Source organism: Bombus pascuorum, chromosome 2 (genome assembly GCF_905332965.1).
Source record: "Bombus pascuorum chromosome 2, iyBomPasc1.1, whole genome shotgun sequence".
NCBI classification, from domain to species: domain Eukaryota; kingdom Metazoa; phylum Arthropoda; class Insecta; order Hymenoptera; family Apidae; genus Bombus; species Bombus pascuorum.
This window is the reverse complement of record NC_083489.1, coordinates 22,915,819-22,942,063: the sequence shown is the minus strand read 5'-3', so window position 1 is coordinate 22,942,063 and position 26,245 is coordinate 22,915,819. Positions and strand designations below refer to the sequence as shown.

General features: G+C 31.0%; 3 protein-coding genes across 4 annotated transcripts in view; 1 reads left to right on the top strand and 2 right to left on the bottom strand.

Moving 5' to 3' along the window:
* The window catches only part of LOC132904607 (putative serine protease K12H4.7), an 85,304-nt gene extending 76,747 nt beyond the window's left edge, over nt 1-8,557 (top strand). The window contains exons 1-9 of one of the 2 annotated variants that reach the window (XM_060955262.1): nt 5,708-5,723; nt 6,079-6,316; nt 6,386-6,567; nt 6,641-6,876; nt 6,957-7,092; nt 7,163-7,476; nt 7,551-7,683; nt 7,768-7,937; nt 8,010-8,557. In XM_060955262.1, the coding sequence (XP_060811245.1) occupies nt 6,116-6,316; nt 6,386-6,567; nt 6,641-6,876; nt 6,957-7,092; nt 7,163-7,476; nt 7,551-7,683; nt 7,768-7,937; nt 8,010-8,119 (1,482 nt within the window). In that variant the 5' untranslated portion in view covers nt 5,708-5,723; nt 6,079-6,115 and the 3' untranslated portion in view covers nt 8,120-8,557. Of the gene's footprint in view, nt 1-5,707; nt 5,724-6,078; nt 6,317-6,385; nt 6,568-6,640; nt 6,877-6,956; nt 7,093-7,162; nt 7,477-7,550; nt 7,684-7,767; nt 7,938-8,009 lie in introns of those variants that run through there. The other variant, XM_060955263.1, reaches the window with a different exon arrangement.
* Nucleotides 1,851-3,990, bottom strand: LOC132904591 (solute carrier family 53 member 1-like). The gene is made up of 3 exons (XM_060955213.1): nt 3,839-3,990; nt 3,269-3,360; nt 1,851-2,685 (listed from the first exon to the last, which is right to left on the bottom strand). Exons 2-3 carry the CDS (start codon nt 3,335-3,337, stop codon nt 2,431-2,433), a joined length of 324 nt encoding a protein of 107 aa, XP_060811196.1. The 5' UTR covers nt 3,338-3,360; nt 3,839-3,990; the 3' UTR covers nt 1,851-2,430.
* Nucleotides 8,200-26,245, bottom strand: part of LOC132904600 (uncharacterized) — a 75,146-nt gene continuing 57,100 nt past the window's right edge. Inside the window, exons 4-11 of the mRNA XM_060955249.1 lie at nt 24,446-24,678; nt 23,633-23,844; nt 22,680-22,894; nt 21,094-21,297; nt 20,886-21,002; nt 19,695-19,979; nt 18,180-18,675; nt 8,200-10,635 (exon numbers count right to left, since the gene is read on the bottom strand). Coding sequence (XP_060811232.1) covers nt 10,239-10,635; nt 18,180-18,675; nt 19,695-19,979; nt 20,886-21,002; nt 21,094-21,297; nt 22,680-22,894; nt 23,633-23,844; nt 24,446-24,678 — 2,159 coding nt within the window. The 3' untranslated portion in view covers nt 8,200-10,238. The remainder of the gene's footprint in view (nt 10,636-18,179; nt 18,676-19,694; nt 19,980-20,885; nt 21,003-21,093; nt 21,298-22,679; nt 22,895-23,632; nt 23,845-24,445; nt 24,679-26,245) is intronic.

The window sequence follows — 26,245 nt, the reverse complement described above, 5'->3', positions numbered from 1 at the left end:
AACATCCTACAGACCAATATCACTACTCCCCGTGCTCTCCAAAATACTAGAAAAAGTAATATACGCCCGACTAAAACCAATAATAGAGAAGGAAAAACTAATACCAGACCATCAATTTGGATTCAGAAATAAACACTCCACCATAGAACAAATGCACAGGCTTGTCAACGAAATAATACACACAATAGAAAACAAACAATATTGTACAGCCCTATTCATGGACATAGAGAAAGCATTCGACAAAATAAACCACGAAAGCCTAATACAAACAATCAAGAAACAATTCCCGGAAAAAATATATCAAATAATAAAATCATACATAAGCAACAGAACCTTCACAGTAAAAATCAAGGACGCACACTCCGAAGCAAAAGACATCAAAGCAGGTGTTCCACAAGGAAGCGTCCTAGGACCCATACTATACACACTATACACGGCCAACATTCCAACAACTACCAATAGCAAAATACTGACATTCGCGGACGACACAGCCGTGCTAGTCAGGCACACTAACCCTGTAACAGCAGCCACAATACTACAAGAGCACATCACAAAAATAGAAAAGTGGCTACAAGACAAACAAATCAAAGCTAACCCTAACAAATGCAACCACATCACATTCACATTGAGAAAACAGATAACACCAAACATCTTCCTGAATGGCACGCAAATAACACAAACAAGGCAAGTCAAATACCTTGGACTTCACATAGATACACATTTCACATGGGGAGCACGAGGCGGGTATGGGTTCTCAGTGCGTAGCATCATGCCCTAAGAAACCCCGATGTATCTGATGTTCACCTATAGTCGGGTGGCGGCTGGTCGGCGCTGTGGCGCCCGTCAGATCGCTGATCCGGTGCGGAGAACTTCGGAGAAGTTGGTGGGCCCATATCTGTCAAGACCACTCACCTCACCTTCACGTGGGGCTCCCCGTCACCCTGCATCGGTCCCGAACGGGGTAGGGTGCGAAAGAGTGAGTGGCACCAAGACGAGAAGGCACCAACACGATAAAACAAACCCTTGATGATGAAGATAATGATGATATGTCGGAAAATATAAATAATGAAGTTTACCGTGCAAGGGAGGGATACCCCAGTACCGGCGTAGACGTGGGTGGACAAGCGGGCCCCGCTGTGTCGTTAGCTTGTGACCGTGGCCGGATGGGGGTGGACCACCAGGCTCCCATTCATGTTATCACGACTGGTGAGGAGGAAGAAGGAGACATTGAAATGGAAGAGGCTCCGATAGAGTAAGCTACATCAAAATTGATAAATGACAAATTGATAAATGATAAATTGATAAATGATAAATTGATAAATGACTACGAACTATTGTCTTTTTACAGAATACAGCGAGGTGCCGGGTATTCAACCGCCTTGCTTGGAACGTATATATGATCAACAAATAAAGGACGCGAAATACAGCACACTCTTCTCTTAATACTGAACATTTTACTAATGAATTATAAATAGCCTATATGCAAGTATTATTTACATATTTAATTCGCTACAAACTGCATACAATTATATGTAATCACATATAATTATATATAATCACATATAAAATAAATACAATTGTTTGATGAGATAAGCTACAAATACCACTTCCCAGTGACAATTAATCTAGAACTTATATTTGTCACCAAAAATTATGAACATTATAATGTAATGTGCGCTTTCCCTTTAATTAAAATTATAATACTATAATAACAGATAGACTGCACTGTTGCTCGTTGCAAAATGAACATCTTAAAATATCAACCCTGTTTCTACATACAACTCACTAATATCTATGTACAACTATTATGATACACTTTATACATTTTTCAAGTATGAATTACCACTACGTTCACGAGTGCTTAGAGGAAAACAAGATAAATATAATTAAAGTAAGTACAGGCGAAAATACTGCGGATATTTTTACGAAGGCACTGTGTAGAGAGAAATTTGAAAGGTTTAGGTCATGGATGAATGTAAACTAAGAGGAATGTAAATAAAGTAATAAGGTTTAAAGGTTCTATTAAGTAATTCGACAAATCATGTAAATCCGATAAGCAGACGTTAAGAAGCATCTGGAAGAGTCGGTTGACAACAAGCGAGCGTGCGAGTAGGTTTACGAGGTCTTTAGAGTATAACATATGTTTATAACTGTTGTGTGTTGAATAAAGTGAACTATTTGAATTTCCGAATCCCTTCTATATCTTTACACTAAGTTATTAAATTCATAGTTTAATAAACAGGATATATACAAGGCACTTGTTCAGTTCAGCCTCACAATCTTAAATTTTGATGCACAAAGGAAATATTAATTGTTCATAAAGTACGACCTGCACTCTTTCTGGCAAACTATTGCCTATATAAAAATTACATTAAATTTGGAATAATATTGCTTTGCGTAGGTTCTGATAATAAAACAATTGAACTATTTTTAACTGGCATTTGATATATCTATATCAACTGTTTCTTCTTTCAGCAATGCCCGTTTGTCTTCTTTACTAGTAGCTTGTCGTTTACCACCAACTTTACGTTTACCTCTATTGAGTACAACATTTTCTTCTTCACCCATCATACGCAAAATTTGCGTTTGATCAGAACTTTCTATCGGTGCGATCGAAATATCACGAACAACACTTTCAGCTGACGGCGCTTCTTCTATAGCAGTATAGAGCATTACCTTCATTTCCTATTAACCCAAAGAGGTCATTTTAATTAATAGTGTTCTGATCTTTCATTGTACAGAGTGTCTCAGAATAAGTAGGAAATATTTTGGGAGTGGCTTCTGTATACCTAAACCATAAAAAGTTCATATGAGGATATGTCCTATTTGACTTTCTTTTCAAATTATAACGGTTTTTCTTTTGCAATTCATATTTCTTTCCGTAGACAAGTATTGTGTTTCTCAAGTTTCCAGCAAATACAGACTACATCTGGATATTTAAACATAGTAAGACAGTCATTGGTAAGATATCTGCAAGCTTGCATTGGAATATAAAAATACCATCTCAAATACCTTTTATGAAAAGCAGTATATACTGTAGTATACAAAATAAAAGAATAAAAATTAAATCCACTATAACTCGAAAACAAACTCAAGTAAGATATATTTATATAAAGTCTTTCTATTGTTTATATATGCAGAAGCTACTCCTAAAATATTTCCTATTTATTCTGAAACACCCTGTATATCTCCATTAGCATAGAAATAAATTTTTAACAAAGACAATTAAAATATAAATATTTTAATTTCCAAGGCTATTTTATTTTACCTCGTAGCTTATGTATTGCTTACGCCATTCAGGCGTAATGTGAGCAGACAAATGTTCTGCAAACTTCATCTTGCTTCAATTAATGCAATAATCTGCAATAAACAAATTCGTTTAAATTATTGCTAAAGCGATATAAATGTATAATATTAAAAATTTCCATAAAATAATTATGTATATAATAAAGCATACATAAAAGAATGAGATATATAAGTGAAGTACAAAGTGAGAAAATCATACATTATAATTGAAGAAACTTTTTTATTTCTATAGTCTATATATCTTCATAAACAACATTTACTCGATGTATTAATTTATTATTACGAACAGCGTATACCAAAAAAATAACAATATAATAAAATGAGCAAAGTGAAATATTATGATAATATAATTGCAAAGTAGAAAATGAAAAGATGAACAATTTAATCAAATGTTTCGTTTCACGCTCGTCTTTAAGGAATTAAACCACGAAAGAGGTCACATACACATATAATGCACTTAAAACCTTTGTCGGCAGTACTAAATTAATATTTTCTGAATTCGTTTACTTCATGATAAATTATTATTACTTACATATTGTAAAGATATAGGAGGGATTCGGAAATTCAAATAATTCACTTTATTTCACACACAACAGTTATACACATATATTATACTCCGGAGACCTCGTAAATCCACTCGCACGCACGCTTCTTGTCAACCGACTCTTCCAGATGCCTCTAAACGACTGCCAATCGTCCTTTGCCTCAACTCAGGCCTGGACACGCCCTGACGCTTGAACACACACATTCGCATGTACAGTGGAACTGTATCATCTTCCTGACGCATATATATGGATGTCTTTATTCTTACTTCTTATGTTTAACTATCGAGCTTTACACGACACATAGCACCATTGTTTCTTCATACGCACAGGCGATATTCATTAGACGGCTACAAGTCTTTTTATTACTTAATTTAGAACGTTTTTCGCAAATATAGATAGCTTCTAGTGTCCATCTGTATAGTAAGGATCGACGAGAATTTTCCGATTATATACCTTTGATAATGTCATCGCTCGAAGATTTATTTCAGTTAGATAAAATGCTTATATGTGATATGTATATAATCTATAATAGTTATATGCAGTTTATAATGTTAAGCATTCATATTTCAATTCTTACTTTACAAAAAAAAGATTTTGTTTATATGTTTACGTACATATGTATACATGCATATTGAATGTAAAAAATATATCCTCATATATATATATATATGTATATTGTTTTTGTACAAACGTTTTATTTTTATTTTTTTTAACCGAACTATATCCATCAAATAGTTGATTATATATAAGAAAGTAGAACTATAGCACACAAATAATTACGAACATTTTTATTTGAAGTTGGCTATGTGGATTTTTGTATTTTTTATCAGATATTGAGACAATCTTTTATTATATTATTACCCTCAGAATATTCTCTCAATTAACATTTACTTTGAATTTAATTTTTAATATAAATAAAACATTTTTTCGATTTTGTCAAGCATTTTTAAATGTTATAACAATAATAAAATTTTATTAAATATATATGTGAATTCAATCTTCTACTTTGTAAAAGATTGCAACATGCACAAATATATACTTAAATATATATAAACGGAACTATTAAATATATAAAAAACAAAATATTATAATATCATAAGATAAATAGTATAATGCGTAGAAAAATGTATAAAACATTAAAAATATAGTTTTAGTAGATTGTATGATAATTATCTTTTAAGAAGTAATTATGTGTATGTATAATCAATAATAGAAGAAGATTCTTAATGTAACTCTTTTCAAATGAAAAAAAAAATTGGATTTTATTCATTATAACATATTTAATCTAATTAATATCCAGTACAACAAAAAGTAATACAAGACAAATAAGTGTACTTACGAGTTACGTTAACAATTAACACTACACAGTTTACATTGATAATATTTTAACTACATGTATCATTTATTTAAAATCTAAAATGTTTTCATATATTTAGAGCCATTTTTGGTAATGTTATCTGGAACTTTTGTATCTGTCTTTTTTTCAGGAACTATTTTCGTAAAATGATTTATGCGCTTTTATTTGCTAACTTATACTCGTGTATATGATATACATATATATATATTTATTGTAATAAACCGTTTTATAGGGGGCGCTATACAAAAAATGCACATACTATATCAGCTATACATATAATATATATATACATTAGACTGCACGTACTACAAGCTGCTACAAGTCAACAAGTTAACAATACACATATAGTGCCTTTGCAAAGCAGCAAAATTGTTCATTACATCAACGTTACAAATTATAATGTTTTCTCTAAATATTGTATATATTAAAACGAACTAAGTAGATTATTCAATAAGTACTATAAAGAAAAAGAAGCTCTAAACAGGAAAGAACAACTTATCATTACTATAAAATTTGTAAGTACATTCCTCTGCTTTTTATATTTATATTCTTTTAGTTTTATCATGTTGGAAAGATTGGAATTTTGTTCCAAGCATGGTTTCAAGTTAATAAGTTGTAGTACTCATATATAAAAAACACGTGTAAATTTGTACAAGAATAATATTAGTGCCTACATTATAAGAACTAATTTTAAAAATATCATTTCTGTAAATAATAAATGTAAGACAACTTGTATTTTAAAAAGGTAGTATTAACTATGTTATCGTTATGTTTTAATTTATTAGAGAATAAAATTGATAAAATAATATTCGTAATATATTAATTTTTTATGTGTAATATAAATAATAAATTTAGTTTTTATTTTTTCAGAATGCATATTTTATAGTTTATCCAAACCTAAGATACTATGAACCGTTTACTACTATTATTATTCTTCGTTAATTTTATAAATAATAGTATATCATGGGAGACTTTTATGAGGGGTCGAAGCAAATATGGTAATCTAGGTGCTCCAATTTTATCTGAAGATCATGAACTTCCAAGTGCTGAATGGTTTACACAGTTTCTAGATCACTTTGATCCAACTGATGCGCGTGTTTGGCAACAGGTAATAAGAATATATTAAATATTTCTTAATTTTTATTTTGTAATATAAATCTTTTTATTATTTTTTCAGAGATATTTCGTAAATGGAGAGCACTATAAGAAAGGTGGTCCAGTATTTTTGATGATAAGTGGTGAAGCTGCAGCAAATGCTAAATGGATGGCAGAAGGTCAATGGATCGAATATGCTAAGCAATTTGGAGCGCTATGTTTTCAAGTGGAACACCGCTTTTATGGACAAAGTCATCCTACTTCGTATGTAATATTGTTTATAAAATATATAATTGATACATTTTAAGTTATAATGTTACGTTTTTGTTATCTGCAGGGATCTCGGCGTGAAAAATTTAATGTATCTTTCATCGCAACAGGCACTTGCAGATTTGGCTTACTTTATAGAATTCATCAATATTAATTACAAGTTACCAGCTGGTACTAAATGGATTGCATTTGGAGGATCATATGCTGGATCATTAGCTGCTTGGTTGCGTAATAAATATCCTCATTTAGTACACGGGGCTGTTTCTGCTAGTGGTCCTTTATTAGCAGAAATTGATTTTCAGGGTAAATATAAGATACACTTAAATATAAAAAATATTTTATTTAAAACAGAAGTGTTTTATATTAATAATTATACTTCATAGAATACTTTGTTGTTGTTGAAAATGCCCTCAAAGAATATTCTGAAGCATGTGTAAATGCAATACTAGAAGCAAACAAACAATTTCATATAATGTTACATCATCCTATCGGTCAACAAGGAATAGCTAAAAAATTTATGTAAGTAAAAGTAAAATTCTTCATTTACAAATCAAATATATCATTATTGAAAAATTATTTTTACTTATAGTTTATGTGATCCAATCAACGAACATACCAAACGTAATGATATTTCGAATTTGTATGAAACAATAGCAAGCATCTTTGCTGGTATTGTACAGTACAATAAAGACAATCGTAATAATTCCGCAATGGCTAATTTAACTATCGATAGTGCCTGCGACATATTAACAAACGAAACATTGGGTATTGCTATTGACAGACTTGCAACTTTGAGCACTAAAATATTACAGGCATCAGAAAAAAAGTGTTTGGATTATATGTATAATAAAATGATTCATAAACTTCGGAACATAACATGGGCTAGCGAAGAAGCAGAAGGGGGTAATGTATTTTTTTACTTATACTATTGCTGTTTTAATTTTTATTTATTGTATTTTAAAATATATTTCTTGTAGGACGTCAATGGACGTACCAAACGTGTACAGAATTTGGATTCTTTCAAACTTCGACAGCACGCCCAAAATTATTTAGTGAAACTTTCCCAGTAGATTTCTTTGTACAACAATGCATTGATATATTTGGCCCAAGGTTTATTTAAAATTACGATAAATACATTTCTCAATTATGATAAATCATTAGCTATAAAATTATAACATTTCCGTATTCTAACAGGTACAATATTCATTTGCTGAATTCGGCAGTGAATAGAACAAATATTCTGTATGGAGGATTAGATTTAAAGACTACAAATGTAGTATTTGTACATGGATCAATTGATCCTTGGCATGTTTTGGGAATTACAAAATCAGCAAATCCGCAAATACCTGTCATTTATATTGATGGTGTGTACATATTAATTGAAATTTTTCATTTTTCGTGTAATACAAAAAATTTATTTATTATTATGACCATAGGTACTGCTCATTGTGCCAACATGTATCCTCCTTCCAAAAATGATCCACTTCAGTTGAAAGCTGCCAGAGTTGAAGTTGGACACTTAATAGATGAATGGCTGCATAATTAAATATGATATTTTTAACGCTGTGTGTGCTACATTTAACTACTTTATGATAAGTAGTTTTTTATTTTTTTAAACAAAAATGATGTATTAAAAGAATTAAATTTATCTTATTAACTTTTTGAACAATTTGTATTTTCCTTTATGAACTTCTGTGAAACAATTATGATACATAAATATTTTTAGTTGAAACAATTCGTGCATAACTAAGACTAAAACTAACTATGTACGTACATAACAAGTTACTGAAGATACACGAGTGTTCACCATTCTGTGTTTATGTTTAAACAACTAGAATGCATGTATAGATACAATTAAACAAGTTTGCCCATAATGGCACTATTACAATTTTTTGTAGATTACTGAAGTATTAAATAAATACATGTACAAACTTACTACGAATATCTTACGTCAGTCAATGAATAAATACATATCTATTAATTATATATGTTTTATTCTTGACAAGCATGAGAAAAGATGTTCAACTGGTTAAAATAATACTAAACACAAATATTTTATTAAGGTGTTTTAAAATCTGCAAAAACAGATCCGACATGAATTTAAATAAGTGCAAAGTGTCTTAAAATGAGCACCATAACTAAATGAATTTTGATTCTGATATGTATAGCGTCGGCCTTTCCTTAACGGTACCATCTTCGAATATCGTTTCGTTATGAGTTTGTTCGATTCCTTTAAGGCGAGGCCAAGGTGCCCATTACAGATATTGATCAACCGAGTATGCGTATGATTTTCATAAAATATTGTCAATCCTATTATAATCAAACATTCTTATAATAGTTTGTATCGAATTCGTTTAAAAATTATTAGAATTCGTTTGATCAGTAATTATACATATACATATATTACTTTCTCATTTTTTTGGCATATCCTTCGATCAACTCGTGATCCTCCTACATTCACAACTTTCATCTTTGACTTACGCTACTGCAGTATACGGTATTTACATTACGTAACAAGGTAGTCGTAAATAATTTACTGTATAACAGAACAATAAATGTAGGATGAATTAGTTTTTCTATCTATGAATCACGCTTAAAAATTCTCCTACGCAACGTTTGAATTGTTCACCATGTTCTTTTAAGTTTCCATTTTAAATGGAGTTACAAATTATTTCATAAATGATATAGCAGAATACATGGATGGATGGTGATTTAATGCTAAAAAGAAGATGAAATATAAGAAAATTTATCCACATGAAACTTTATTTCTAAAAAAAATGATTTTAAATATTTGTCAAACGTTTGTTATGATATATATGCATTTGGTAATATTTTATTTTACTAATTTCTTCGTCAAATGACTACAAAATATTGTTCTAAGAATATTAGATATACATATACATATTTCTTGAAAAAATTTGGGACAAAGATTTATAATTCATGTTAAATATACATTCTTCTAAGTAAACTTTGAATTGTAAATGGAAAACAATATACATTTTTGATATTCTAACTTAGAATTAGCTGAATTACTAGAAACAGTTAGTTGAATTTTAAACACAAGATTTTATACATGTTTCAAAATGTATATGTGTAATTTAGATCTAGAATATTATAGAAAATGTCAACGATCCACCTCAAAAGATTTTGAGATAGATGTGCTTTTCTATAAAAAGTAAAGTTATTTAGAAATTAAAATTGAAATTAAAGCAATATATGAATTCATTAATTTTTTTCTTAAAGAATCAGATCAATATATAAAATTCACATACTACTGTATTGAAGAAATAAAAAAGAGATGTTCTTATATATAAAAATACACATACACAAGAAGTATTTCACTTATGTAAACAAATTTGTCTGTACAAATATTTTTAAATCCAAATATTACCAAATAAACATTCAATTAATTATATCTTTCACATTCAACAAATAATCAAAAATACATTTGCTGAAATTAAAACTCTATATTGAAGGAAATTTACCTTACATTTTGTACGTATTTCCTAACATAAAGTCACCATCTTCCAGTGCGTCACCATTTATAAAATATGCATACAGCATAAAAAATACAACTTGCTCGTGATCTAATCGCGACTCGTCACAATAATCGATTCACCGAAAATCTCAAAAAAATAAGCGGTTCTAGGTAACCGATTTTATGTTTAGTATCTGTGATGAGACTGAGACTGCCTCCACTCGGGCGTAGAGTTACCGTGGTGATGATGATGATGATGATGATGGCGTTTCTTGTCAGAAATGCTGGCGTGCTTGTTAGACGGGTACGTGGCTACATCGCTCACAACTAATTCTGAACCATCTCTCTCGGTGTTGTTGCCACGGTAATTTTCTCGGTATCCTGGTTCATCCAGGGTCTCCTTGCGACGAAGAGGAGGATGATTGGTCTTATGACCGGCCGTCTCATGCAGATTTTCCCAAGCTTGACGGTAATATCGATTCAGTCCTCCTCGACTCTCAGAGGAACTGCTTCCAAAGCTGGCCACGGTATTGCAATCTGGAGATGCACGGTGTCGGTAATGCTTGCTGCTTCTACCGCGATTTCTGTGTGAATAGTTTAACAAATATTTATTATTATTTCAACTTCGAGACCTTTATGCATAATGATTTACTGGTAATATCTGTAGGTTGACAAAATGATAAGTTGTACAATTTTTCTATTTTATATAGAACATTAGTCGAATAAGACTATTGAATGGTAATTTGTTAAATTGATGTACAGAAGTAGTTTTCTAGAAAACTAATGTATAGAAGGTAACTTATAATTTGTAATATGTAAAATTTCACTAATAACATTAGTTGTATTGTGCAAGAGGGGCCAAGTAATATTTTATATTACTGTTTTATTTTTCTAACTTGAAAACAATACAATATTATTGTTGTGTTTAATTTATACACCTTGGATCTAAATTTATAACATAAATGAAGTCAGGAGAGATTCTCTAGTTCAATATAACACGAAAATAAAAAGATAAAATTGCGTCGAAGATTTCATTTTATAGAAAATCGTGTTTGGAAACTTATCACATAGGTATTCATGTATTTGATTGATTTTCGACTGGGTAGGAGTAAGGAATTGACAGGATGTTATTCTACATACGAAAATAAATTAAATTTTTTCGACCCGAAAATATAGAATAAGATTTATTCGCTTAGAGTTTAATTTTCAAGAAAATAAAATTTGAAAGTTTGTTGAATATGCGATTTCTTGACCGAATAGGATCAAACTTTATTTTCTTCAAAAGGAAGCTTCAAACGAAAAATTTCTATTTTACATTTTTATACGTAAAATAGTCTTTTGTCGATTATTTATTCCTGTATAGCTGGGAATGAAGCAAATATATATGTACTTGAAAAGTAACACATATACATTCTTTCGAAAATAAATGCTTCGACGTAATTTTGTTATTTTTATTTTGAATTTAGAATCTCGCTGATTTCATTCGTTTCAGACCCATAGTGTATTTCTAATTAATAATTTATGATCTTCCTTCTTTCTTCTTAGGAACATATATATACAGTAAGCAAGATATATATGCGGTTTGTTGTATTGTCGATTTGGCTTTCAGATATTTAGATTGTTCCTTATAGAAAATTCTTATTCAAATATTTCTGGTTTTTATTATAACACTTTAGTTGAGAAACTGAAGCCAAATCGATTGTTTCATTTTGTATTATGTATGTTTGTTTGGGAAACATAATTTAGCGAAGTGTAATTGAAGCGATTTGTAGTGAAATCATTAGCAATACCATCACCAATTTGAAGATGGAAGGAGCACCAAATAGTTAGATATAGATATATTAGGAGTTTATTATAATTTAAATCTCTTGTGATTTTTATTAAAATTATTTTACTATATATAGTGAGTCATTTTCTAGTAATCATCGCATTTTTCCTTCAGCATAGCTTATTGTACAACCAGAAACTTTATGAAACATTATCAAACTATGCTATTAAATAAATTTTAATATTCACAGATATAATTGTGAATACAGAGATAGTAAATTTTAATTTGTTGAGATTATACAAATATGTTTAGTTGTCAATTTAAAGTTCTATATTTACAGTAACTTCCAAAATTGTTGCAACACTCTTTAAAACTGAATAACTGCTTAAAAATAGGACCGCACGGTTTGAATATTTTTGATAAGTTAGGAGGATTAGTTTACTAGATGACGTATAAAAAAAGTTCTAAAAAAATTGCAATTGGTTGGAATCGTCAAGAAAAAAAGTAAGGATCGCATTTCCCAAAATTTTTTCTTGGAATTGTAATGAAACTTTAAACAACATTTCGAACATTTCTATCAGTTATACATGTACATATATGCCGAAAATTTTATTAAAATTGGTTGTCGCGAAAACAAGCGACAGGCACCGAAAGACGTAAATTTTAGGCCATTTTTCACCATCTTTAAACGTTTGCAGCTCATAGCAACGTTAACCGATTTCGATGAAATTTTCAGCATGTATGTAACTGATATAAATGTTTAAAATGTATCGTTTAAATTTTCATTACAAGCTCAGACAAAGAAGTTGCGGAAAATATAATGTTTACTTTCTTTCTTGGCGATTCCGACCAGTTGTAGTTTTTTCAAAAAATTTTTTTATACTTGATCTAGTAAAATAATCTTCCTAATTTCTAAAAAAAATCCAAATCATTTGGTCCAATTTTAAAAAGGTTATTCAGTCTCAATGGGTATGGTAATTTTGAATGTCGCTGGAATTTTATACATTCAGTTTTATCGTATTCAGTCATAATTATATCATGATATTATTTCTTATTATTTAAGCCTATAAATATCAGTTAATTAAAGTTATCTGACAATTTAATGATGCTCCACGTTTTTAACCCGAAGTAATAGAAGAGTTATATCAAATATAACAACAGGAAGTATTTTTACGACCAATGAAATATCGAAATACAAATAATTAAATGAAAGTTCGAAAACAGTTGAATATGTGCATTAGTACTAAATTGTTGAAACAATTCACATGTATTGAACAGAGGGAACATAGTGGGAAATAAAATATGGAAGTACAGCGACATTTCAAGTTGAAAAGTTAAAACCTTAGAATTAGGTATTAATACACTAACAAAATATATAATCTAACTTAAATGTAACGACAAATTCTATTTAAAATTGAATTAAAAACAAAAAGGGAAACAAAAGATATATATTTCTATATTGCATAAATTGACATATAGTGGAAATATCTAGTTTGTGCAAACCTATAACATAAACCAGCAAGCAAGTAGAAACATCCAGTTTGCTCAAGTCCGTATAATTCACGAATGGAGTCAATAGGTTGATCACGTGCCGGTTTATTTGATTTAAACATTGATATTATCGAATCGAAACTATCTCTTGAACGCCCTTGTTCAAAAGTGTTAGGACATCTCGTATTTTTAATAAAATGTTGGTATTTGGTATAGATCATGAATTTTCAATTACAAGCCTGTTTTAATAAAATCATTATGTATATTAGTAGTGTATAATTTCTTCACTGTACAAATACTATTTCTTGATGTCTTTATTATATATTTAATTTTTTCCAATTTTGAGCTAATATAATAACTGTTTTATGACTTTTGAGCGATGGTGTATAACGTCCCTCGACAACAAGATTTGAACGTTAAAGAGTTAATAAAAAATCAGTGCGAATATCAGTTTAGAACAACTTTTCATGCGAATTGAGTTACGTTTAACAGTCAACAAAATATTATTATATTTCTTCCGCTAATTACTCGTTTATTTGCGATTACTTCGTCTTATTAAGCTATCTAGCAATTACTTTTCCTTTATTTATTTAAATCACGAACCATTATTAATCGATGGGCAAGTTATCTTAATTCAGAGACAAATAATTTTCAGAAACTGAGCAAATTTTTTCCTAGAACACTTCATCCCATCAAACTCTAAACTTCTCACTATACGTATATTCTTCCCTTAAATCGAATCTCTTCCATTAACGAAAAGGATAGTGCCCAATCCTATTTAAACGATGTGCTAAGAGAACAGTACACATAGATGAAGCTACTTGGGGGGAAGAAAGTGCGTGAACGCTGCATTGACGTGTGTGCGTCCGGAAGAAGAGGAGAAGCTTTAAAAATATGTGGTAATCGTGGTGAGCGGTGGTGAACGAGCTATCGCTATATATGGGTGCTCATTATAAACGTTGCTCGTTTACCTTGACTAGTAATCACTCGCGAGGGTGGCGCATGGCGGTTGTAGTGGTACGTGGTGATGGTTGATGTAGTGGTGGGCGGTGGTTGCGTGGAGGGTGAAGGCGATAATGGTGGACTATATATGTATATATATGGACTATATAGGAAGTAATTGTTTGATAATCTTAAAGGGCAGGGTTGGAAAAGTATCCAGCGCGATGGGCCGCCGAGAGGCCGAAGGAATAAGGATGATCGGTGCCGCGGCGAGCCGTCAAGTCGCGGCGCCCCAGGTGCTGGTCGGGGAAGGGCAGCGCCAGTAGCGTATACCAACGCGAGGGCATCCCGGTGTCACCCCTTCCAAGGCCACCACTACCGCCACCCCTCAACGCACCAACCCCACCAAGCCCCCTGCGACGCCTTCCTCTGACGCTGCCACTGCCGCTAGCCACCGCAACGCAAATGGGCTCAGTGTTAATTGTTATTTCTTGATCGTTACCTAGTTTCCTCCGATCAATCTTTTCCTTTTTTTCTTTTTTTTTTTCTTTTATTTTTTCCACTTTTTAAAATTATTTCTTTTTTTGCGGACGTTACTATTTCTTTTTTAACCCTTTGCGATCTTATTCAGCCGAGATATGGGCACCGTGCTAGTTGGAATTAATTTTCATTGAACAGATACTGGTAATTAAATTGTGGATTTGCATTTTATGCAAATTCGAGGGCGTAAAAATTTATAGAATGTGCGAAATAATGTGCAAAAATATATAAAAAATAATCCAAATACTGTGCTCATTATAACACTTAATAGATGAAACAAATATCTGTCTTGATTTTATTTCTTTTTAATTATATTGATATATGTAAAAAATATATGCAAAATATGCATTTGCATAAAAATTTGCAGTTTAGTGTATATATATATATATATATATATATATATATATATATATATATATATATATATATATATGTATGTATGTATTATATCATTCAGTTTTCTTTTTGCATTTGGAGCATTTTGGAGCATCCTTTGTCAAATAATTCAAGATAAGAAAATATTTAATTGTATTAATTTGCAGAATCCTATTAGGGTGTATCTTCGAAGTGAAATATGTTGTCAATATGAAAAGTTAATATTATTATACAATTAGAACGGTTCTTTTTCTTTTTGGTAGCTGAGAATAAACATACGACCACAAAGGGTTAATGCTGATATTTTTTCTCTTCCCTTGAATGATTGTTTTATTATAATTGTTTGGATTAACCCTTTCGTTGCTGAGATAATTTTTAAATGTAAATCTTCATCTGTTAATGTATGTAATAATTGAATCTTCATGGCAAATATATTGTTAAAGAAAAGTGAGTATTTTGGACACTATATACACTGCGTCCCATAACTATAAAACCATTCTAAACTCTTCAATTCTTATACAAATAAATTAGAATTATATTCGAAAGTTCAAAATCGAACAATTAAGCTTATTGAAATATGACATTATGACGAAATATAAAAATTATAATATGACACATAAAAATTGAAAGTTTTTGGATGGTTTTATAATTATGAAACGCAGTGTATAAATGGATTTGTTAACTTTTTAAATTATACAATGTAAATATTGAGGTAAATGTTATATTATACTTTAAAATTTGTAATTTTCGATGTTATGGTTAATTATAATTTTTTTATATGTATATCGTGTAGGTAAATAGGTAATTAACAGCAATGAAAGGATTAGTTTGAATGTCCCATGTAGACAAGTTTGTCTAATTTTAAATTTCTAACCCTTTCGTCACGGAAAATAATCTACAATAATTTGTTCTCTTGAGAAAAAAAGAATATCGTACGCAATCTCATTAATAAATTATCTTCGACGTAATGAAAGATGCAGAGAACTTTTTAAATTATTATGCTTTTTGAAAAGAATAGATCATGTTAGTAATATCAATTTTAAAGAATTGTAATGAATATAATTAGGAACATGTATGGTTTGATTAACAAACATGGACTTTCAATTTAGAAAGTGTTAATCACCTTCGAAAGGGTCGATCATTTTGCCGTTTCTTATAATTGTATTCTCTTATAACAAAAATTTAAAAAAATCTTGTTCTACATTTTCTAACGCAAAAATCATATGTACGTCTTATGTCAATTTTTTAATCAAACAAAATAATTCATGTTTTGATAAAAGATGCAATAGAACCTCTCATTTGAATTTCTGTTAAGAATTCGTGTTAAATCATTCTATAAGGTACGTAATTTTTTTATAACGCATTTTTTGCTCTTTTTCTTTCCTTTTTTTTTTTCAAAACCAGATTACTTTATACGAATTCAATGGTAATATAATGTTCTATATTATAATGTTGTGCAGATTCGAAATTTCAATGATTTCAATGTCTATAAAAACTAACGTTTGGATTAAAACTCCATTCAAAAAGAAACTGCGATTCCTATGTTTCTAAAATGTATGAAACTAAGAGGACAAATATATTGCGTTTCCATGAATTCAAAAATTTCCAATCTTTCGAATAACAAAGATTCTACAATATTTCTTTTATCAACCAAAACCTGGAGCGTAGTTCGTTGTAAACTTTTAATATGCATCCAAAATAATTCACAATGCACATCGTAAAAGCGTATTTTAGATATAGATGGAAATTTTCCAGAAGATATCTTGGTCTAGTAACGTTGTATTTTTTCACTTAAAATGTAATGTTTTACAGCATGCTGCATAGAAACAACATTTATAATATTACCAGTCGACAATATTAAAAACAAAAATATAATCGAAATTAAGAGGGCTCGGAGGTTATTGATTCTTACACGTTTTCTTCTGCAAAGACTGTTTACGTAACAACTCTTTGTTACACTAATTACAACACCCGGAATGAATTACAAATTACAATATTTCGAGGGAGCTACGAAACGCGAGTTTAGATAAGAAGAAAATAGGCAAGAAGACAGATGAAAGAATAAAGAAAGTTTAAACAAATGTAGAGTAAGCGATACAATATACACACGTTGGGTCAAAGAGCGAATGTATTGTATGTATATAGAAGCTATAGTTATGCATAGTCTGTCCAAGAAATAATGCCTGTTAGAGAAGTCGAAGGCAATACAATTTTTAAATTGCAGATAACAAGAGAACCAGATGATTACCAATATAACATATTTCATGACACAAGAATCTAAAAGTCAAAATGGGAACAATGTAACATGCATCTACGCTACGTATATTTGAATATTTACGGTAATTGATAGTCAGTCAATGGTAAGGACGAGAAAACCAGTCTTTTAAATAAGTAGGTTGCCATCGAGCCATTAGAGAATTAGTAAGAAATTTCCTCCTTCTAATAGAGTAATACGATAAAAGGAAGTAGTATATGTATAAGAGTAATTTTATTAGCTTCCACCATTTATATCTTAAGATTTCTATTCATTTGAAGTGATACGAAATTTGTTTAATTCCCATAACTGATAGTATGTGAAAATATCAGGATATTTCTAATTTTAGGAAGTTTAATTTAAAGTAGAGATATTAGAAATTGAATGTTAATCTCTATCAAACATTCATATTTCCATTTAAACACACACAAATTATTTCGTTTCAAAATATAGAATTGAAATTACCTATGAAATATATGAAAAATATTATTTAATTAATTTAATTAATTATCCTTACTCATAATAAAATAATCCTCAAATTGCTCTCAGCAACGAATGAGAAACGAATAAACAACGCGCTAGAAAACGAGCAAAACGTAACAAACAAATAAAAACAAAGATGAATATAATCTGACATCACAAAACAGGCGTTACTTTTGGTGCAACCAAATCACAGAAATCAAAAGAACCGACAACAACTCGATAATGCCATCATTCTACACGCGATTCGCGGATTTAGGTGAGTGATTTGCTTTTACCTGCGTATGAGTATTACAACGGTGGTGATTACAGCAGCAAGGAATACGAAACCACCGAAGACACCCAAGGCGATCACCGCGCCTAGATTTAATTTTGCTTGATGAGTGTTACTCGACTGGTCGGCGTTGTCCACCCTGAAAGGTCCAGAAGGTTCAGGAACACCAGTTCCAATGCCAGCCTGAGCATTGTCTACTCCACTGCCAGAAATTTCATTGTCCTGAGGATGATCGTTGGTGTCATCGTTCAAAGGTGGCGACGGAGGCGGTGCTGGTCTCTGAAGACCAATATTTGGTTTCCTTGCTATGGTTTCCCGAACCGTCGCGGGTAATTCGGCGGTGCTAGCCACTCTTCGTGGTGGCACAGAGGTGGTTGTGGTTGTGGTCGTCGAGATTGTTGTGGTTCGAACTCGAGGTGGTAGGAATGTGTGTCGGGTTCTGCTGGTCGTTGGTCGCACGGTTGTTCGGGAAGATACAGTCACGGTGGTACGTGGTTCTTCTGTAATAAAGGAATTTTGGAGACGTTGATTCTCTTGTAATTCTAATCATTCACATAGGTTCTGTTAAAGAAAATTTAATGATTATTATTATTATGTATTCACATAATCCCTTAGGAATATATAGATTCCCAGTTTCCAAGCATATGTAAAATTTCTTTTATCCCAAGTTATCTTAGACCTCCTGTATTGGTTTAAGTGAAAAGAGCCTTTTTGTAATTCTAATTATGATATATTAGCGTATTAATATAGTTTTAAATTGATAACGAAAAAATTGAGTACATTTTTGATTGAATTTTGTAGAGTAAGAGGTCAAGAGTCCTTAAGAGGTCAATACGACAAAAGATTATTGTTTGCGATTTCAACAAAAAATTAAATGTAAATGATAATCTACATATATCGTTATTGAAATTACTGAAATTAATTATTGCAATTATTGCAACTACAGTTATTGCAGATATATTATAATACAGATTTCATACGAATTATATGTGATTTAGTTTAAAATAATATTTTAATATATAAGCATTTATATTATATTAATAGTATATGTATTATACTATTTTTATACACACACACACACGCACGCACGCACGCACGCACGCACGGACACACACATATAACAGTCAGGTACACAAGGTACACAATAGTTAAGTAGAATTTGGTTGAAAACAATACTGTTGTAAATCAGAATTCATTTTGAAATTTATATATGTATATATTAAAACAATTATGAATTACTTATTAATTCTTTGAGTTGCTACGCGCATAACAGTTATATGCATAAATGAATTTAAGTTCCAAGTATAAAATAAATATCTCATGAATTGGATTGAAAAACAACCTTTGAATATTCTCATATTATATCATTTACATTAATAAAGATTCAATAATTAATTATGAAATTAAATTATCCTCGTATTTGAAGATTGCAAACACTATCACGAAAAATGACTTGCTTCTCTTTCTAAAGAAATAATTAAATTTGTATTTATTCCATAAAAATAATTAAATCACATACCCGTACAAGTGGGTGCGACATGATCATATAAGCCAGTAGGCAAGCATAATATTTGTCGGAAGCCAGAAAGTCTATAACCCTTCTCGCAAGTGTATGTAACGATACTGCCTACGAGAAGACTTCGACTGAAGTTCGTTTTCGATGGTACTGTCTCGGTCTCGTCGACTTCATCGATTTGAATATAACTATGTGGAACAGGAGCAGGAGGATCGCACAGAATTGGCTCGCAACGTGGTGGCGGTCCGTTCCAGCGCTCATCGATATCGCATGTCAGTCTTGCACGACCTGTAATCGGAACAAATTGTTTCTTCTGCAAATTACTAATCCATTATAATTTATTAATAAGCTGTAAACAATGTCTATGTAGCGTTAAACTAAAAATGAAAAGTCTATTTATATAAGTTATACATATCCTTCTATATTATTTTTTATAAAACCGTTTTATAAAATTGTTTTATACAACATTTTGGCTTTAGTACCACTATATCGGAGTTTCATTAATAAATCTTGTAACATTTAATGTCTCATAAAAATCGAAAATATTTTGTTTTAATCTCAAATTAGAAATCTTAGAGAGAAAGTATAAAAATCTGATCATAATATATTATTATAACGTATCGATGAGTATCTTGGAAAATGTACATGCGTACATATTTATATTTATATCTGCTTAAACTGAATGTACTCCATGATTTTCTTTTTACTTTTATTGCTTACGGTCGCATGAAACGCTTGTGTAGATGATTCGCAACATGGAGAGAAAAAAAGGAAAAGATTCATTGCATTACGTTATTACACTATTTATTCATTTTCATGAATAAACACTACACAGTGCAACTGACACAGGAATTTGTCAGTTGTGCAACATAAAAATTCTCATATTAAAATCATGCACGCATTCAAAGCTTATCTTCAATCAGATTAATTTCAATCTCTACCATAAATCTCTAAAAATGATAAACCAATTTAAACGATTCTAGAATCAGGAACAAAATCAAGCCGCAACGAGAGGATCAATAAACAATCAGAAAGATGATGTCATCAGGATCCAACACCAACTAATATTCTTACCAATTTCCTTCAAAATGCTCGTTGGCGAAGCGTTTCAACACAGGTATCAAACGATATTACCCACAAACGATAGCCATTTATCAATGAGAAATAATGGCTAACGCCACGATAAATTCTTACCAGTCATCTCGTATCCTTCATCGCAGGAATAAAGCACCTGACTGAGATAACTAACGGTATTGTTGATAAGTGTGTAACCTCCGTGTTTTATGTTCGCTGGATAACCGCACTCGATGCCTGAAACGAGCAGAATGTTGAATTTAACATCGATAGGACGATCGTGTATGGTTCACCGAGTGGCCTCTGTGTCTAATTCTTGCTCTCTTACTTTTGCACACCGGTGGAAACTCGTTGTAGAAGCCAGTATCGAGGCATGTACGAGTCGACGGTCCTATAAGAAGGCTGCCGGCGTTACAAGTGTAATCCACCGTCGCGCCAACTTCATATGCGCTTCCGGAATTCCGATCTGTTGTTGTGGTCACCGTCATCGTGGAATTCGGAGGCTGTTCTGGTCGACCACACGCTCGTGGTTCTAAGAGCAAACAAAGAATTCCTTGGTTTTACTTGTTGTCTCACATTGTTTGACCAAGTATGGAATAGTATCTATCTAATATAGAATAGAGACATTTGTAAAAATCCGATAAATAAATTGTACGAATCGAATCTGACAGGTGACTTATCTGTGAAACGTCATGAGGCTCTCTCACTGCCTCACTTGGCACCGTTTATTTTTCCAATAACTTCTCTCGCGATACTCTGACGGAGAAAAATAGCGCGGATATTGTGCACATGACGAACGTATTGGTCGAGAGTTTGATACTTGGGTATGTAATTTTTTAAAAATTTTATAAGCGAAGTAGCTTCTTAATTAATAAGGAGAATAATTAATAAAAAGAATACTCTTTGTTTGTTTTCCATGAAAATATTGTACCTGATGTTGAGCTTCCAGTAGTTGAGTACCTGTTTCTTATTAGATATAATTTATGCGTTTTTAAATGTTAGTTCAATACTGAAGATTGCTCGTAACGTTAGGAATATGGGACTGCTCTTAAATTGAGTGTAAATGTATGATTGAATACCTACAAAAATCTTGTATTTTATGTGACTGATTTTATATGAGTAACGTTTAAAAAACAAGATGATATTCCATACATTTGCTTACTTTTCTCTATCTTTTTCTATCTATCTTTTTCAGAAGAGAGAGATAAGAACTTCATTTTTTATACATAAGCTTTTCAGCAACCATATTGATCAATCCCATAAATTCTAAAATACAACAAGTTGATGATGATATAAACATTATTTTTTAAATCTACTATCACAGAATTTACTATCATTAGTGTCGTCATTTTGCGATAAATGAACTGATGGAAGGAAATCATTCGTGTCTTGAGAGTTGAACGTTAATCGTGTACTTGTGTAATGAAATTACGAAATGAACAATAAGCCAAGTTGTTCAGTTTAGCTTTTGAGAGGCTCGCATAATATTTTTCACCCTTTATTTAATATCTTTCTATTCTTTACGCGTTGCTAAAAAAAGTAAACGGATTGACTATATTATCGCACCAATCAAGTAAATAAAAGCGGAGAAGTTCTATAAACCTAATATATCAACATGCTATTCGTACGATATCATGATGTATTCTAAAAATTGATCTCGAATGGTAATTAAAAAACAATGTACAAACACAAGAAGCGAATATAAAAGACAAAGTGATATGAGAAAAGGTCCTCTAATTGTTTTGTGCAATGTGTCATCATGTACGTATTAAGATATCTATGAAGAATTAAGTATATATATATATATATATATATATATATATATATATATATTTCTATAGTAATGAAGATGACATTTATATAGATGACATTCGATAGTAATTCGATAGTAATGAGAAAATACTTGTTACTCACGGTGTTGACAGATGAAATTTAATCGAGCTGTGCAAGGGGTATCAGACCAAAGCCATCCTCTACTACCATCATATCGGGCGCAGTCTTCTTCGCTGCCTTGAGGTAGACTCCAGAAAGAAACAGAAACTTCGTCGCCGCTTCCTGTCCACCTCCAAATCGTACGATCCTTTTGATCTCTTACTGCACCCATCCAATATTGACTCGAAGTATCACTCCTTAATAAAGATAAGGTATATCTTTTTAGAAATGCTTGTTGAAAACACACTTATTACACAATGAACGTTGAACATTTTTTCGTTTATGATAATAACTCTCTTTATGGTAATTTACCTTTCGCTTAAACTATTTCTATAATAATTTATTAAATTATCTATGTATCAGAATCTAAGATTCTAATCTAATTATTTGTATTTGTTATTGCTCGTATTTAACTGCTACATATTGACATAAAATTTATTTAATATTTTACAAGAGATGTATTTTTGAATTCTATATAAAAGAAGAAGAATAGAAACGAAAGTTTTCACTCTAATATTATTTGTATTTATGAGTACAAGTTATCCTATTTTTATACTCGCCACTGTAAACAATTTACGTCAGAAGGTAGGTTTAGTTTATTTCATGGTAGTAATAGAAGTAATTTCAAATTACAAGGTACAAATGGTACAATAGGAAAATTGACTTGTTTTGAAGCTAAAGTGTTTATTTTAAAATTTTATTACTACCGTATAGAATAATATCTATACCTTTCATGTAGCATTTTTATTAACTATTAAATATGAAAATAACAGTTTGATGAAAGTTGCTATTAGTATTAGATATAATAAATTGTCTATTGTAACGAACTAGATAGATCAGTCTGATTTTGATTAAATTGAACTAGTTATATGTTACAGAAAAGAGTTGAAAGCAGATAGCGAAGCGTAGAGGTGGACAATTAATGAATTCGGTACCTGTGCCTCCTCCATAGTTCCCACGAAATAAACCCTTGTAACGCAGGATTACTTTCATCCACTAAAGTACCACCTCGTGCACGACAGAATGCCAATGCTTCTCGGAATATCATCGGTTGGCGATTGTAGAATATGTAACATTTTCCATTGTAGGTTGCTGTCGAACCTGGTGGCTGATCTCTAAATTGTGGACACCTCTCGATGGGAAGAGCCTATATAAAAAAGTAATCACGTTTCTTTAAATTATAAAAAGGAAAAACCTTACATAAAGAAGAATATACACATAAGAAAAGAATAATCGGTGTAAAAGTCAGTATAAAAACCCTAAAACTCAAGTTTTTCTAATAACCCTGGTACATTTTAATTAGTAGAAAGTGTTAAAATACTGATTATATCTACAAAATGAATTACATTAACAAAATATATATAAGAAATGATAAATAAGGTATATATAAAGAGTCTTTTGAAATGTGATATTTTTTAAAACTTGATTATCCATTTTTAACAATTGAAATTCACATTAATTAGTCCCTTCTGTAGTAAACATAATTCACGTTCATGGATTCAAAATTTATGAAGGTAACTAAGGGGAAGTTTCGTGAAAGTTTATATTTTTATAAACACAATTTAAAAAATTGAACTTACGTGGAGATTTGTTGCACCTGCTAAATATTATAACAAGCATTATACGTAGTTTTTGTATATCTTTTGCATATTGTATATATTGTATAGATTATATAACTTACAACAAAGCTATTTATGATACTTGGATAATTTTATTTGTTTGAAACAGGTAGAGCAAATTGATCGTACCTGATCAGTGTACACGAAGGACTCGCACAATGAAAGTTGCACTGGAACTAGTGCCGGTGTATTTGCTTCCAAGTGTACGGAAACGAAAGCTCCAGGCATAGGCGGATTACAGGGTAAAAAAAGAGGTTGCCCTTCTTCGAGGGGACCGGTGAAACGATTGCAAATTGGATTCGTTCCCAAGTCCGGCCGATTGTTTCCCACACGAACAACAATTGTTCCGGGTATACCATCACCTGCAATCAGAGAACGTGTGAAAAATTTGAACTTGATATCTTTCGAGTGATAGAAAGTGATTCAGAAATTGTATTTCTCGACAATTTAAAAGCACCGTTATTTGTGTATAATAATATCTTCAGTGAGTTATTGATATTTGATTTAATGCATACATACGTGTATAAAATCAAGTATATATATAAAAGATCAAGTTTTTCATTGAAATATCAGCTTTTTCGAAAATGTAGATTAGCGGAACTTTTTTATTAATGCACTTTGCATACTTTTAGACTTATTTTATGTATTACTTTTATTGTTATTTAAGTAATTTTTTTAACATTGTTATAGAAATTGATGTATTTTTTCAGTCACTTGGGTAATAATGTTAAATTATTAATTTATTTGTATGCTCGATTATTGCTAATTAAAAGTACCTAAATTTAATATCTGTGAGTGTGGTAATCGTAATTAAATACGAATATTGTAATTACTAACGAAAGAGAAAGTGATTTGAGAAGCAAAAAATATGACGATAGCTATATATTAATATATTAGTATCCTATCAGTATTTTAATTCAATTTAAATAAAACGCCCGATTTCCTTTTCTTGTAAATATTAGTATTCCTATATTAGTATTCCATTAAAACACAGTTTTTTATTACAGTGATTTAAAATCATAAATTGGCAAAATCGTTAGATAGAGTCTAATGCATTCAAATTGAAACTTCCATAATACGAAGAACAATTATTTCCACCGACGAGACAAATTTGCCTTTATCTAAATGTGGAAGAAAATGATCTCATGAAATTTCAAGTTTTGAAACAACTACATTGTAGTAATGCACGACACAGCAAATAAAAGACTAGAATCGACAAGAACGAATATACAGAAAATAACCCTCTTTATTTCTATCGATAAACTCGATTCTACTCACAAGCTTCCATCGATCAAAGACGGAAGAAGAATACCCTGGTATTAAGATAATAAAATGTGTTATATTACATTACTGAAGAGGATACTTCAGAAACAATCTAGTAGAATGCAGTTCGCATCGATCTAGGCTTTCACTGGCGTCTCAAATTGCTATCCTGTCGCGGCAATTGCATTTGAACGGATAAAATCATCTGCAATAATCCGCTGCTAGGTAAGGACTACATCTTCCGACCTGGAAAACATTTCAGGTGTGACCAGATGGTCAAGTCGTCGCCGAGTTCATAGCCACCACCAACTCCAATTACATGCTTTCCACGCTTTGTCCCTTGTAATCGTCTTCGAAATGGCGACAATTTCTTGTTTACATAAAAAAGTATCCAGCCGGAGAAATTTCTCGAGTCATTCTGCGATATTAGAAATCGCGTTTCTAACGATGCATCGCTGCAGCGATAGTTTAGTTTCCGCTTCTTTGAATTTGTTTAATATATATTTATTTACATGTTTATGTGCTCATTTATTTATGTGTTAGTATAATTGGATATTTCTGAAATAATATAATTATTTTTATTTATTTATAATTATATACAATATTCTTAATATTAATAATCATTTGAATTAATTTGTATAGTATATTAAATAGCGTTGAAATTAG